General features: G+C 43.8%; 1 protein-coding gene across 1 annotated transcript in view; it reads left to right on the plus strand.

Annotated features, from left to right (window-relative positions):
• The window catches only part of NOTCH2 (notch 2), an 83,784-nt gene that overhangs the window by 62,517 nt on the left and 5,022 nt on the right, over positions 1-16,245 (plus strand). The window contains exons 20-31 of the mRNA XM_026853751.1: positions 114-298; positions 1,134-1,266; positions 3,340-3,585; positions 5,551-5,663; positions 6,189-6,718; positions 7,443-7,790; positions 8,027-8,169; positions 9,026-9,236; positions 9,859-9,955; positions 10,426-10,594; positions 15,277-15,578; positions 15,932-16,079. Coding sequence (XP_026709552.1) covers positions 114-298; positions 1,134-1,266; positions 3,340-3,585; positions 5,551-5,663; positions 6,189-6,718; positions 7,443-7,790; positions 8,027-8,169; positions 9,026-9,236; positions 9,859-9,955; positions 10,426-10,594; positions 15,277-15,578; positions 15,932-16,079 — 2,625 coding nt within the window. The remainder of the gene's footprint in view (positions 1-113; positions 299-1,133; positions 1,267-3,339; positions 3,586-5,550; positions 5,664-6,188; positions 6,719-7,442; positions 7,791-8,026; positions 8,170-9,025; positions 9,237-9,858; positions 9,956-10,425; positions 10,595-15,276; positions 15,579-15,931; positions 16,080-16,245) is intronic.

Here is a 16,245-nt window from a genome sequence, read left to right on the forward strand (position 1 = left end):
AGTTTCAACTTTTCAATTTGCTGGGTCTAGCCATATTCGTTCCTGGCTGAGCCACCAACACTGGTGGCAAGTGTATCTTATGTGATTGCTTACTTTTCAAAATTTTGTTTCAGGAGTCACAGTGGACCAGTTGTGCCAGCACTCTGGTCATTGCCTCAATGTTGGAAACACGCACCACTGTCAGTGCCAGGTGGGTTACACGGGCAGTTACTGCGAGGTGCAGCTGGATGAGTGTGACTCCAGCCCCTGCCAGAACGGTGCTACCTGCCGGGATCACCTGGGTGGATACCAGTGCGAGGTAAGGCATGGTGGTTTCATAGGAAGAGTTCTAAATATTTAGACTATTGTAATGCAAAGGAATCAAAAGAAATCAGAAACATGCAAGTGGTAGAATAGCTTCAAAGAGGGGATAAAAACAACCTGCATCTGGAAAGAATTTTTAATTTAGCTGTGGCAGAAGCAATGCTCCTGAGAGGCTTTTAGGAGTGAATTAGAGGTGTGATTGTAAGGAGGTGTGGTTGATGGGCATTTGAACTCCTTGCCTCTTTGGAGATGGAGTTCTTGAAAAAAATTTTTTTTCACGAGGTGTGGTTTATGTTAAAATATTTGTAGAATGCATTAAAGAAATGTTGTATTCTCCCTATTGGATGGTCAAAGTATCCTTTGCCTCTCAGGGTAGGAGATGCCTTCCACTACTTTCTGTTTCCTACAGCTGATTTAGAGGCAGTGTAGACCATGAGATTATGGTATATCAACCTTCCTAAGCTTTTCAGAATGGTAGAACATCTTGGAAGCTCATGGTCAGAAGGACAGGATGAGTTTTATGTAAACCTTAAGTCAAAACTACGAAGCCAGTCTCAATGCTGAAGGGTGTTAGGATTTGATCACTGTATTTTGCAGGAATAAAGACACTCATGCAAACGTGCAGTGTGCTGTTGAGTAGTCAGTCACATGGTCAAATTGTGTGCTTAAGCTGGCTGGCTGTGCAGCCCTTGACATCACTTGCAGTTATATAGCTTAGAGGCAGTCATAATCTGTCCCACCGAGGGCTCAATTTGTCTGTGTTAGCCTTTCTCAGATGTTTACTAATGTATCTGTTAGGAGATTATTCACGCTTACTTTTATACTGGCAGTGTGTGCCTGGATACCAGGGTGTCAACTGTGAATATGAAGTGGATGAATGCCAGTTTCAGCCCTGCCAGAATGGAGGAACATGTATAGACCTCGTCAATCATTTCAAGTGCTCCTGTCCACCAGGAACTCGGGGTATGAAGTTCAGCAATTAAGTGAATGTTACAAGAGAGAATTTTCCCTTCTGACTACTGGTTTCATGATGCAGAGTCTAAAGGGAATGCATTATTTTCTTTGAAGAATGTTCCCAAAGTGCACTGAATCCCTTGAGATACATATTTTCTATTTTAAAATAAATGCTGGGGTTTTTTCTTTTTTTTTTTTTTTTTATTAAAGCAGTAGGTCATGACTGTCCTTTGGGAATGTATGAGCTGTCTTTGGCAATGGGGATGGACGAGATGACTGTTCAGATCTCTTCCAACCCTATCTATTTTGATATAGTAAATCCAAAGTTTCTTTTTGGCTAAGATGCTATGAAATATACAGAAAACTTACTTAGTTCTTGCATAATTCCCAGTGTCCTTTACTTGTTTAAACTTTGGCCCTACATTGTCCTCTGTCCTGGAGTCTTTTGTGGAAAAGAAGTTCAGTGCCTCTAGGCTAACTTAAATTATTTCAGCAAATTTGAGCTCTTTTATTAAAAGCTCTGTTTTTTTAAAAAAAAAAAAGTTCACATTTACATAATGGTGATTTTCAGTAAGCATGATTCCACAGCCTGTTTAATGTCATGTTTCTTGAAACCTAATCTGCCTTTTCTTTGTTATATCTGACCTGATGACCCTGACTTCTGCCTTTGAAAATATTCAGGACTGCACATTTTAACCCATAAGTGAATGCTTTCTCACTTGACTTTTTTTCTTGTTTATTTCTCAAGTCAAGATTTTGCATTCCTCTGAACTTTTTTTTCTGAAGTGTGTCATTTCAATGTAGGCAGAATCTCCAGATGTGTGTCAGGTAGAATTAAATTCCTGGTTCATAAAGTAAATTTAAGTAAAATTATAAAAATAATCTAATATATTTGCCTCCTGCCCATGCATATTACCGGTTCGTTCACTTTAGTGTGGCTGTCAGTATATCTCCCCAGTCTGGATAAGTGTTTATCTCATTGTAAATCATGACATTAGCAATTTTTCATGTATTGTTCTTAATTTGGTTCTCCAATTTAAAAAAAAAAAAAAGTTAAGTTGCTTCTTCTGTCTCAACATCAGAGTTTCTGCATTGCCATAATTACTCTGTTGTACTAAAGCACTCACCTTCCTTTAAGAGGTTCTGAATGTGCTGCTTTTAATTCTTTAGTCTTTATTTGTTGAGATGAATTACTTCTTGGATGTGACATTTTTTTTTTTTTTGTAAATGAAAGGAATTGGAGAAGATTGATAAAATTACTTATGACATTAAGACTTAGCTTTTATCCCTGGCCCAGTTTGAAATGAATATTTTATTGATGCCAGTATAAGTATCCTCCATATTTAGGTGAATCGCTTTACTTGCTCCGGATAAATGAACTGTATTAACAGACAAAAAGAGTTGCTCAACTTACCCTCTCTGTCTCCTTTTATCCATTATACTGTGTCGTGAAGGCAGAACCAGTACCAGACATTGTCTCTTGAAAGGAAACCTTGTAGGGACAGGGAAAAACTGCCATCCTAGCCGGTGTTGAGAGTTTACCATAGGTCCCCAGAAGTCAAACTGGAAGAATGGCTTGCTGGCCAGGAACCCGTGTTTTATCACAGTTGCTTTTCTGTTAGCTTGTTGTTGCTTGTTTTAATGATGTCGCTACAAATGTTCTTCACTGAGTTTCAGGGTTACCGCCAAGTTAAATGAATGGTGGGAAGCTTGCAGCCTTGCAAGGGCAGCACAGGGCTCTCTGGCTATGTTCAGGCGCAGGGCTAAATTGAGTGCATCTTTTTTGGTTTTATTTTGGTTTTGTGTTTTTAATTAATGCCCTCAAATTAAGTCAAGCATGAAAGCTGCTAAATACCAGTATGGCCTACCATTGAGAGCAGCCTGGATCTAAAACACATGCTCTCTAGGTCTGATCTGAGGCTGGCTGGCTGGCTACATGGGATATGGATTGAATTAAGTGGGGATCTTTACCTGTTTTTATCTGTGACTGCATGTGGCATGGTCTTAAAACTTGATGAGCAGTATAGGAAATGAGACCATGATACTGTATCCTCAAATTGTTACTTTTTACTGTCTTGACAGGCCGTTTCTGTGAAGAGAATGTGGATGACTGTGTTTCAGACTCAGGAGTACCCCGCTGCTTTAATGGAGGGCAGTGCATTGACCAGATTGGGGGCTACAGCTGTATTTGTCTCCCAGGCTTTGCAGGCGAGCGATGCGAGGGAGATATCAACGAATGCCTCTCTAATCCTTGTAACCCTCGTGGAAGTCTGGACTGTGTTCAGCTGATTAATGATTATATGTGTATCTGTCGTAGTGCTTTTACTGGTGAGTAGTTATAAACATGCTTCCAGTTTCAGAGTAGTATCTTGAAAAACAGTCATTCTTTTCCGCAGTCATGCTATCTAGTTACTTCCCTTTACAACATCTGATTGTTTCCCTACACCATGTCTCAGTTTTTAAACCAATCTTTCTTTTAAACCTTCTAAGAAATTTGTCTTCCAGAACTGTCTCAGACAAAGGAATCTCCTGAGACACTTGGCTGCCAGAATTTTTTTTCTGTGGGACTTTTCTCTCCTTCAGAATTTCGCATTTCTAATATTGGAAGTGTAACTGTTCACATGTCAGTTTCTCCATGGCTTTTCCTTTTGCAAAGCAGCATACAGATTTTGTCTATAAATCAGTGGCATGGTGTCCATAGTTAGCTTTTGGCCTCTTTTTCTACTCCTCATTCCCTTTCTTCCTTACATTGGTGATGTGGTCAGGATGGAATACTATGCATAGACAGACTGTACATTCCTAGCTTAGTGATGTGATCCTTCCACAATCCAACTTTGAATCACAACTTTGCAAGAATTTCACACTGTGCAAACTTATGTCTGTCTCTCTCTAGATCCCTCGTTTGTTAATATTGCTGCTATTTTGCTTTCTGCCTCCCACTGGGCATAAGTTTGGGCTAATAGTCTCCAGATGTGTCTTAACTTTCAGTTTTCCAGTTTCCGTGTCAGTTTATGTATTCAGTTTTCCTCAGTTAAAACCTTCACTTTCTTGGCTTACCAGTGACCTTCTCTGCATGATTTACTAGTAGTTTTTACTCTATTTTTTTCTTTAAAAATTAAAGATGCTGTGATTTTCCACTAAATCTGTGATTATCAGATGCAAAGAAATCACAAAGACATGCATCTGAAGAATCCATGTGGTAGTTTTTGAATGCATTACCTAGACTGACAAAAGTTCCTAAAAGAGTGACACAGGAGGGAAGTGGAGCCAGGCTAACTAGTGGGACACCAGTACAAGTCATCAGATAGGTTTATATTTAAGCCTCTGTGTTAAGCTTGCTTTTATTAATTATTCCTCTTGTTGCTTCTGGCTCTCATGGAAGGGTTGTTGGAACTTGCAGCGTGGGGAGTGCAGACCTGCTGCACCCTAGGAGGAGCAAGGAGAGCTGCTGTGTCTCAGACATGAAATCTGTCTGGAAATGCTAGGCACAGAGGGGGAGCATGCTTCTTCCTATAGCTGTTCGTCTTCTGTGCATTCCACATTGACCCTTCTGCCTGGAAGGGAATGGGGTGGCTTTGCTGTGGTTTGTGACTGATAGGATGCCAGGACTCCCTGGGCCATCCTGCCCTGTCTGCTCCTGTCTGCAAGCAGTCAGTCTTGGCTGCACATGTGTGGAGACTTATATTAACATTTTCCTAGGGGGTCCAAGTCATACTTAGGTCATCCTCATTTTTTAAAGTCTGGTGTCAGAGTTTGTGTCTGGGAGCCACTGCAAATGCTAGTCATTGCAGTAAGACCTCTCTGTCTAGCTGATCAGTCTGAGGACAGTCTACTTGCTTGTCCTATTCACTCATGTTGCATCTGGTCCCAAGGGTTGTTCATTCATGGTTAGAGTGTGATTTGCCCTTGGAGTCATTGAGCACCTCCCAAAAAGTGAAGAAGTCTTAGGAACCCCTTTAGGTGCTGACCTTCAGCCTCTGTGCCTGGACAACTTGAGTATAACAGCAGAAAATTCTGTCGCTGTGCTGAGTCACACATATTCCTGAGAAAGCAGACAAGGTGGTCTCTTTCCAAATATTCCTTTTGGATTCTAGGATTGTGCCTTCCTCTGCTGCTACTTAGGCAGCCACTTACAGAGCATGTGTTATCTGAAGAGGTGTGCCCTGCCTGCTCTGAGGAGCAGGGTCTTACTGGAGGGTTTGGCTCATTGGCTATTCATTGGGATGTTTTGCTTTGTAATGGCTTTTCACACACATTTCTCTGCTCTCTTCTCCCTGTGTGTCTACGCCTCAGGTCGTCACTGTGAGAGTGTAATAGATGTGTGTCCCCGGAAGCCTTGTCAGAACGGAGGTAGTTGTGCTGTTGCCAGCAATATGCCGGATGGGTTCATCTGCCAGTGTCCTCCGGTAAGCACCGTACCCTGAAACTGGATCTCCTCCCTCAGCTGTAGAATTCCCTGGCTACAGTATCATTAGTTTCATTGGTCCACTGTAGGTGAAGGTTATCTCTTCTGTACTGCTTGCAAAGCGGTGTCCTTGGAAACTCTGTACCCACATCCTTGAGTTCTGGGTGCTCTAGGAGAGTGATATTGCCAGCTGTTACCCCAAACGATTCTGCTGTTGAGGCAGAGTGGCAGGCTTTTCAGTCTTAAACCTAAAATTTCAACAATTTTTTTGCTGTCCTGTGTTCTCTGTGCTTACTGCAAGATTCCCCTTGTTCATGGCTCTTCTAAGTCCATTTCAAAATGTAACGGAGCCTTATAAGCTCTTAGTTTATCCTTGAGAGTAGATCCAGAAAATCATGGCTCCTGCAGTGGGGCTAGAAGAATTATGGGGGAGAAAGGGTTTGTATGTGACACCTTGCTGCCAGCCCTCAGAGCACTGAAGAATAAATTTGTGAGCCTGGCTGTTTTGCTTTTTTTTTCCTTGTAGGGTTATTCTGGAGCAAAATGTGAGTTCAGCAGCCACAGCACTTGTGGACAAGTGAAATGCAAGAAGGGGGAGCAGTGCATCCAGACATCTTCTGGTCCACGGTGCTATTGCCCCAAGCTGTCTGTAGGAGAGGAATGCCAGACAAATACGGGTTGTGCCAGTGCCCCCTGCCAGAATGGTGGAAGCTGCCACCCTCATTCTCAGCCTCCTTACTATTATTGTCAGTGCCCTGTTCACACCCAAGGCAGCCAGTGTGAACAGCCCGTAACTTTCAGCCCAGAGCCCCGAGGATGTTTGGATTCCCAGTGTGCAGAAAAAGCAAGAGATGGTTATTGTGATGAAGACTGTAACACTCATGCCTGCCAGTGGGATGGAGGCGACTGCTCCCTGAGAATGGAAGATCCTTGGGCCAACTGCTCCTCTTCATTGCGCTGTTGGATGCTTTTCAATGGACAGTGTGACGAGTTCTGCAACACACCCGAGTGCCTGTTTGACAACTTTGAATGTCAGCAAAATAGCAAAACATGCAAGTAAGGCTTGATCGTGAGAACGGTTTCTCTGTGTCGCTAGTGTATCTCCTGCTAGCAGTTTCAGTAGTTGGTATGCTTCATGCCTGCTGTTGTTTCTGTTGCTGGTCCTTGCTCTTCCTGAAAGTTTGTCACCAAGGAGTTTTTGCTACTTTGTGTACTTTTTGTCTGTTTTTGGAAAGAAGTTCTGAAACTTGTATGCTATGAACTGAGTTGATAGCTTGAGCAATGGTAATGTGGTCACCTCCTCGATGGGTCTGCCCTGCTTTCTGTGGAAATGTAAACAGGAAGCATTTCACCTTGTACAAGATTTTAATGGTACTGCCTGCTAGACTGAATTTCACTCCATACCAGCAATACCTTTAATTTTATCCCAGCTGTATTTGCTATCTCTGAATGTGTTTTCCAGCTTGTTTGCCAGGGAACCTCTTTCTCTTCAGTTATTTGTGGTAAATGCTACAGCTTTGCTGGGATGGTTCTCCCTTAGTGAGGCAGGAGGTGTTACAGTTTTCATCCACTGGTACCAGAATTGAGCCACGTGTTTTTGGGCTGTTTCATGCTTCCTACTTCCACCCTGCCAGATTGCAAGCTTCTCCTTATAACATGAATATGAGTGTTATTTTACCTCAAATGATTATGAAGAGTGTACCTTGGCCCCTAGACTGCAAGTATACTGTACAGAATGTGTATGTCCTATATGCTGCCTGTAACACTTTTGCTGTTCTAGGTATGACAAGTATTGTGCAGATCACTACGCCGATGGCCGCTGTGACCAGGGCTGTAATAGTGAGGAGTGTGGCTGGGACGGTCTGGACTGTGCTGGTGACAAAGCTGAGAAGCTGGCAGAAGGGACCCTAATCATTGTGGTCTTGATGCCCCCTGACGAGCTGCTGGGTGATGTTCGCAGCTTCTTGCGTACTTTGGGAACTCTCCTGCACACCAATCTGAGAATCAAGCTGGACTCCCAGGGAAACCCCATGGTATTTCCATACTACGGGGAGAAATCAGCAGCACGGAGTCGGCGATCACTTGTGGTCATTCGCAAGCACAGAGAACTAGAGCAAGAGGTCATTGGGTGAGTGGATACCTTTGTGTTCCTCTGGCCCTGTTATGCTGGTAACTTTTCTTGTAGGTGTCTGGGGCATTCTGGACCTTCTAGGACTGTAGTCTTGTTTTTATGGAGAAATGTACAGCAGATGCCAAATTCAGTGCTGGGGTGGAATGATTAAGTTAAAAGTCTGCAGTTTAACCTAGTGCTTTGGCAGAAGTTTCTGTCGCTGACTTCTGTGCCCTCTTACTATGTCTCTGCAGCACCAGGGTGTTCCTGGAGATTGACAACCGTCAGTGTGCAGAGGATTCAGAGCAATGCTTTCAGAACACAGAAGCTGCTGCAGCTCTCTTAGCTGCTCAGGCCATCAAGGGCATGTTGCCCTATCCTTTCGTGTCTGTCCAAAGTAAGTAATGGCAGAGGGAAAATGGCTTGTGGAGGAAGGCAGTCAGCAAACTTGGGCTTGCAAAATTCATGCTCAGATCATTGATCATCCTTTTATTGTTATGTCTCACTGTTCAGTATGGTTTCTGGGAGCTAACTTATTCATCCTCAGTTATAGAAGTATGCATGTGCAATACAATTATTCTTCTCTGAGGGGACATCTGGTTAGAAAGGCAGGGCATTTAAGTTCAGAGCCTAGTCATTTTAATACTCGTGGAAACAGTAATCTCTCATGTGCTGTAGCAGTGCCCCACACACTGCAGTGATCTTGTCTGCAGTAAAAACCATTTGTGTACTCTAAGCCCTGAATTCAATGAAAAAGAGCCATTAGAGAGAAAAGGCAGGGGGTATTTCTCAGTCTACCTGATGATTTTGCCTCTGGCAGTATGTAATCCCTTTGATTTCTGCTCCACTCTCCCTGAGTCTCACCTGCAACCTCATACTAGATTGGTAACATCAGTACTCCTAGTTGGGTCGTGCTCGTATCTTTATGTAGATCGACTCTCTACACTGATTCAGGGTGGCTGTCTTCAACCAGCAGGACTCTTGAGGAAGGAGCAAGACCTTCAGTTCAGCAGTCATATACTCTAAAAATTATTTTGAGAAACAAGATCAAGGGAAGCCAGAAAGGCAGGATGTATTCTTACAACAGTTGCAGTAGAGCTTAAACTTCCTCAAGCCTTTGTTCCAAATGCATCACAGTGTAAAGACAATACACTCTCTGTGGGAAAGACTCTGACTGAGAAAAGAAAGTATGTAGATTGAAGGTCATTGTCTCCACTTTATTAATCTCATTGTATGTTAACTGGAATTTTTAGGTGAACCCTTGTTACCACCGAAGACACAGTTGCTTTACCTACTTGCTGTGGCAGCTTTGATCATCCTTTTAATTCTTCTCTTGGGTGTGATGATGGCAAAGCGTAAGCGCAAACATGGTTCGCTGTGGCTCCCAGAGGGCTTTATTCTGCGCAGGGATCCTAGCAATCATAAGCGCAGAGAGCCAGTTGGGGAAGATGCTGTTGGACTCAAGTAAGTTTGCATTTAGGCCCCTGACAGTGTGTTTATTAGTGTGTCAGAGGATTTTGAGAGCATGTTATATAAATCTTTCATTAAATGCACTTAACTCCGTAAAAAAAGCTGCCTTTTAGCTAGAACTTCTTAGGTGATTTTTCTAAATTTCAATACATCTGTTTTGGACAGAAGAACTTCAGTTAACTGAATCTATAAAATGCCTGTAAGGAATCTGATCTCCTGGTGATGATTGGTTTTCTTACACTCTGTTTAGTTCAGTAGTTGGGTACAGTTTGCATAATTTCCTCCTGGAATGAGAAATTTTTAGGTTGATAGGTGACAACAAACTTTTATTACATCTAGCTCAATACATTAAAGGCATGACACAGAATAATGGGAAGTTTCAAAAGAAGAATCTCATTTTTGCAGTTTTGGCTTTCCGCTGAATTAACTAGGTTCACAGTTGTAAATGCATTTAATGCAACTGTTTTGGCTGCCTGAGATTTGTCATTTCTTGGTGCCTCTGTTTGCAAGCTACCAGACTTGCACGCATCCCATCCTTGGTCTCTGCAGGCTAGTATAAGTAGCAGTAGTAGCACCTGCTCAACCTGCAAAGTGATGTGTTCTCCTTGTTTGTTAGAAATTTGTCTGTCCAGATACCAGAGGGTAACCTGGCAGATTCTGGACCAACTGAACACTGGGCAGGTGATGGTGGACCCCAGCCAAAGAGAGCAAAGGTAAGGAGCTCCAAGACATGAATATTGCATGCTTACTATGAAACTACTAGTGAGGAAAACAGCTGCATTAACTTCCAGTGTACACCCCTTGCTCAAAACCTCTGTTTTCTTAGGGGTTTGTAATGTATAACTAATGATATCTAAGGAGCAAATCCTCAAGGTAACAATGTCACCTCATGCCAGTAGAGAAACCATGTCATTTCTGTCCAGTGTACCCTCCCTACTGGCCCTGCTGCATCAGAAGGGAAGGGAAGAGAAGGTTAACAGTAAGTAGTGTGATGTCTTGCAGTTCAGGCCTGGTAAGATATGGTGGGAGTGTGAAACGCCAAGCAGAGGTGAATGGAGACTGTCATTAGCTTCAAACAAACAAACAATACCCCAACAACAACAATAAAAACCAAACAAGAACTTTCAGTGTCTTTGGCCACATGATGAGTATTTTGAAGCAACTGCTTATTTCCTGGGCTCAGGCTGAGGATCAAGCCTTGCTCCCGGAAGGTGATGAGCAGATCGATCAGCGCCAGTGGACCCAGCAGCACTTGGAGGCAGCAGATGTCTGTGGGAGCACGTCACTAGCCCTTACACCACCTCAAGCAGATCAAGAAGTGGACGTTCTAGATGTCAATGTCAGAGGGCCAGGTCAGTATTCTGAGTGTCCGTGTGTTCTGCCAGCCAGTCACCAACCTCCCCCATCTCCAGTGGCTGGGACACTAACATTTAAAAATTATAAGGAGTATACAGGAACACCAGCAGAACTTTTATGGTACTTGAGGAAAGCTCATGTGCACTCCAGAACAGAAAGTGGAGAGAGTGGATCATGGTCTATAGCACATGGAATATCATGTAACCAGGAGAAAAAGAGTTCACTTTGCAAGCACCTGTAGGAAGTACAGCTATAGGATCTCCTTTATAACAATGCCTGCTTAAAAAATATTGTCAGAATGCTATTGCAGCAGAAATTCAGAGTGCACTGTTGTGCTGGAAATAACCCCCAGCTTCTCCAGCTGCATCACTGCAGAGTTTTGTGGCAGACTTCACCAAGCACCAACTTAGCAGCGTTTATACCTGAGGTGTGTGTTACCTGGGGTGGAAGCAAGGATGGCCTTTTCCTGAATAAGGTGACTTCTGGCAGACACTGTTCCCTGATTGGCAGTGTGTGAGACATCTGTACTGGAACAGAGTGACAATGCAGCAAGCTTGTTAATGATTTTTTTTCTTTATTCACTAATTTATATCCTCAATTTACGAATTCAATGAGTTGATCATCATAACACAACTTAGAAGGAAACTTCTTTAGCGCACACACACATGCACACAGGCTTGCTCTCTTTCAGTCTCAGATGACTAGAAGCAGTAAGAATGCTCTGCTGCATTTTCTAAGTGTAGCAGTAAGGCTGTAACCTGGTAAGGAATTGGGTGGGTCATCTGATAATAACTGATTCCTGTGTTCTGAGAGGAGACAGTTGACCCAGAACTTTATCTTGGTCAGAAGATCTGCAAGCATGGCTCTTGTTCATATGCGAAGAGGTAATTCTGGTGATATTTCTGCAATAGCTTTATATTGGATTTTGTGGGAATATTTTAATGCAATTTAATGATGACTGCAGCCATTCTCTCAGTTCCCTTCTATTGTCTTTTCTGCTCATTGACCCGTTAGCTCTCCTAAATGCAAAGCACAGGAAAGGAGGGATTTCTGTGTGACGAGTGTGAGAACATAAACCATCAGTTTCTGCCAAATTTAAGCTTTTCTTTATTTCCCTTATTGAAGCTTCTAGTTGTGTGGCAGGGTAAAAGCTTTCCAAGTGCAGGCAATAACATTCTTAAGACTTCAGCCTGCTTATTTTCATGTTCACTCAAAGCTTTGTCCAACAATAGCAGTGGAATAATACAGACCTGTGAGTTGCTTTCCAGCCATTCAGATGCGACTGTGAAGCTTGCAGCAAGCTGCTGTAAGCTATCCCCCTTTGTGGCATCAGAAGCAAGCAGCTGAGTTACAGTCAGGGGAAGAAATAGGTTTAAAAACCTGCAAAGTGTTGGAGTAATGAGTTAGGAAGAAGGGGTAGGATTCCTCACAGCTAATGTAGCTATCTGTCTGCCCTGGCCATCTTCCTCTTCCTCAGCAGGCAGAGGAAAGAAGCAGGCACTTCTGAGAGGCAGTTCATCTCAGTCTCAAGCAGAAGTCTCCTGAAGACTAGATGGCTCATGCAGCAGTAATGCTTCGCTGCCCCTAATTACAAAGGGTGTTGAGGCTGACTGCCTTGGGTGCATGTGGCTGGACTGGAGCCACCTGTAGCTGGATGAGTTACATCCTGGCCACAGCTCCAGGTGGCAGGTAGAACAGTAAAGATCTCTTCTAGAGAGAGGAGAGGCAAGTTGAAACGCTTTGGAGTACCAAGGGATTGTTCCCTCTCTTAATCCAACACCTTCTGTGGTCTCTTGAGATTAGGGGGATCCAAGAAGTCCAGTCACCTACAGAAGTATTGCCTAGAGACTTTGCCAGTGGGTTCTTTACGTCCCAGCTTTCAGTATCCTGTGCCTGTATGAATCGTTCAGTTGTACTGATCTGGTTAACTTCTGGCTTTACCATCTCGCTCCAAGTTTTACATTTACTCAGGGGCTGTCTTCTTGAAAGACAGCAAATAGAAGATTTTTTTATAAAATGCTGCTGTCACCTCTATCTCCCCGTGCTGTTCTTTCTTTGTGTCCCCCACAATGGTGAGGACATTCTTTTCATGACAGTTATTGTGAGTGTGTAACCAGTGTAATGCAATTATAGGCATAACTGGTAACACTACCTATAATTAAAACTGATAAACTGTCCCTATTATATGCCCCTCTTTTTCAGTTACTAAAATTTCAGTGGTTCAGGCTGGAATTTTCCATGCTGTGTGTCTGCCTCCAGCTGGATCCTTTTGGTTCTTCTCCAGCTCTTTCAGAGAACAAGCTGGAAGGAGGAAAAAAGACATTGTGTCCATGGCTTTTTTTCTAGTAGTCCATCAAGCACTTAATTGTGATGGTCTAGCTGGATGAGCTTTTTACTAGCCTCATAAAACTACCCATGTGCGGCCAACTTACAAAGCTCTGAAAAGATCATACCTGAGAGACTTTCTGGAGGGTGGCAGTTAATTTTTCAAGGATTTAATGCATATTGTAGCTGTGTCCTTATAGAGCAGCTAGGAGTGATCTGTCCAGGACAACTGCAGTGATTGAACAAGCAAGACTTTTCCTGCGGGTGGTTTTCCCAGGGCTGTGGTGCTGGAGAAAAGGAAAGCTCCTTTCTGTTCTCCATCTCTCTGCTCTTTGTGTTGGGGCAGTACAGAGGAGACCACAGCCTGACTTGAATACTGAGAAGTGTTCATCTGGGACAAGGAGGCAGAGCCAGCAGTGGGAGGGAGAAGCACAAAAGGAGGTATAGCCTTGGACAACAGGCAAGAGGGTCTATAGACAGGACTGGATCTTGGAACTGAACCCAGGCCCATATGTCATTACTTTGCTGCCGAACAACAAATCCTGAGAAAGGCGCTCAGCAAAAGCCTGTCCCCGCTCTGACTGTGAGCCACTAGGAGGAGCATGCACACTGCCGCTGCCAGCCTGAGGCACGGCCTTCGCCTCTGCCACTCCGAACTCTTCCCTGCCGTAGTACAATAGATTTCTAGAAAGTTTTGGAACGGCCCTAAAACAGAGAGTCAGGAAAGCTAGGTGATCAGGAACTGGTACATGGGTGCAGGGCATTGGAGCTCTCTGTATTACTTTCAACGGGAGATCATCGCCTTGTTCACCTGCACAGAATCCTAATTCTGCCATATGGCTTTCTGCAGGGCTCACGCACTTCATTCAGCGCAGATTGTGCACTGTAGATTGAGAGCTCTGCAGGCAGAGAAGCTGTTGTCCGTAGGGTCCAGGAAGGTCCCCTTCTTGTTCATGGAACAGCAGTTGCCAAAAGATTGTCTTGAATTTCTGGTAGTGAGCCACACTGGAGAAACAAAATTTGTGTTCACCTTTGCAGAGCTCCAGTGGGGCACTTAGCACAGAGTGGTTCACTCCTGTTGCCATTTTAGTCCCTCTTACTTTCTAGGTGCCTGTGATGTGTGTGGAGTAAAGCAGTAAGGGAGCATTAGTGTCTGCAGTTGAAGGCTTTGGTTTTAGGTAGTGAATATCTTGTAACGTTCAGAGTCTGCTGAAACTGAAGCACTTGGCATTTGACAGGTTGCTGAAAATATGTGGAGATGTTTTAAATCTTAATTACACTGCATCAAGGTGGGCGTTCACACAGGTGAAAAATCAGCAGCATCAGCTAGTCCTCCTGGACGGCCCTGTCCGATCAGCAGAGAGGGATGTTCATCTAAGGGAACTAAGTTAAATTAGATGTTTGAAGGAGCCTTTCTCCTTCTAGGGACAATGCAAGGATCCTGGTTGGGTGAATGTGTTTTTAGCGTTTGTGAATGTCCCACCGGTGTGAGCCCATCACTGGAGACTGGTAGAGAGACATGAGCCCAGTATCTTCCAAAACACTCAAACTGTGTGAGATTTTCAGCAGTTTGTATCTGTGGGCAGTCCACACTGTGATGGAGGCGTGCATGGGGAAGAAGGGTTTGTGCATGTGTCGGATGCTGCTGGTACACCAGTGAATAAGACTGGATTAGATCCTGTTCCACGGTCCCTTCCTACATGGTGTACTTCTGTGAAAGTATGGAGCCTGCTTCATCAGTTTGTTTAGGGCTCTGGTTGTGGGCCTTATTAAAAGCCAGATGAAGTTGGATCAGGCAGTCCCCCTGGGGCATTTTTGAATTTTGATTGCTTCAGGGTCCTTTTAATTAAAACTTTGGTGTGTAATAGATATGAAGGCTTTTATCTGCATTTCACTTCAGGTTAATATCTACAAAATGCCACCGACAATCAGTGACTAGATGTCCAATAATTTTTCTCTGTCAGTTGTTTCTTTTTTCCCAAGTATGTGATTAGAACGTAGTTGGTCATTTGAAGTCTTTGATTTTCTATAGCCCTTGCTTCCCTCCAGGAATTTATCTAGCCTTTACATTTTGAGGAAGTTTTCCACTTCAGCAGCAAACTTGGTTTTGTTTTATAATGATCTTACATATTTGAGAAGTATCTTAAATTCTGTTGCGGTTGCAGTAGGTATTAAAGTCCTGCATGGAAGGAAGACAACTCACTGACTCTGTTGGACTTTAAGACAAGAGAACAGGCTTGGGTTAAAATGACTGGAGGGATTGTTGGTAGCTGCTCAAGGAGAGAGGATTGTGAGATGGTTTCCTTTCCTTTGCTGACGCTGTCGGGTTACTGTGTTATCTCTCCTGTTGCAGATGGATGTACTCCACTTATGTTGGCATCTCTGCGTGTGGGCAGCTCCGATATCAGCGAGGATGATGAGGATGCAGAAGATTCCTCAGCAAATATAATAACAGATTTGATCTATCAAGGTGCCAACCTGCAGGCCCAAACAGACCGCACTGGGGAGATGGCACTGCACTTAGCAGCCCGTTACTCAAGAGCAGATGCTGCAAAACGTTTGCTGGATGCTGGTGCAGATGCTAATGCACGGGACAACATGGGACGGACTCCCCTGCATGCAGCTGTAGCTGCTGACGCCCAGGGTGTCTTCCAGGTACAGCTATTGAAGAGCCCCCTTCAGAGCAGCTGTGCTCTGCAGTTATATGAGCCTGCTCAAGCTGTGCTCTGTTCACTCAGAGCCTTGCTCTCATGCCTTCCACAGTGTGATGGCCAGGTGAAACTGTATTTTACATCCAGTTTCCTCAGGTATTCATAGCTCAAACAACTCAGCATGCATGAACCATCTGGCATGTATTTATTTAGCCTGTTTGCCTCTGTCACCTATTATCTGCGTTCCTGCATTTTAGTGCTCGGGCCGCTTTTTCATTACCAAGTTTCTCTTCCAACTACTCAGTTTTGGTCTATAGCGGAATTAAAAAAAAAAATCTGTCTTCCCCTGCTGTCCAGATCCTGATCCGTAACAGAGTGACAGACTTGGATGCTCGGATGAATGATGGAACAACCCCCTTAATTCTGGCTGCACGTCTGGCTGTGGAAGGAATGGTGGCTGAGCTAATTAATTGCCAGGCAGATGTGAACGCCGTAGATGACCATGGTAATGCGAACACAACATACTGGGCTGGGCAAATATTTGTCATGGTGAGAGCAAGGAGGGGTGGGCTTTTGCTGTCCTGGAGTGTGGGCTGCTCATAAATTTTGTAGCTAAATCAGATACGATGCTGTCCTGCAGAAGTGCTCCCAGCAGTAATAGACAGCAGGCT

Source organism: Athene cunicularia, assembly GCF_003259725.1.
Source record: "Athene cunicularia isolate RWA chromosome 8 unlocalized genomic scaffold, athCun1 chr8_part1, whole genome shotgun sequence".
NCBI lineage: Eukaryota > Metazoa > Chordata > Aves > Strigiformes > Strigidae > Athene > Athene cunicularia.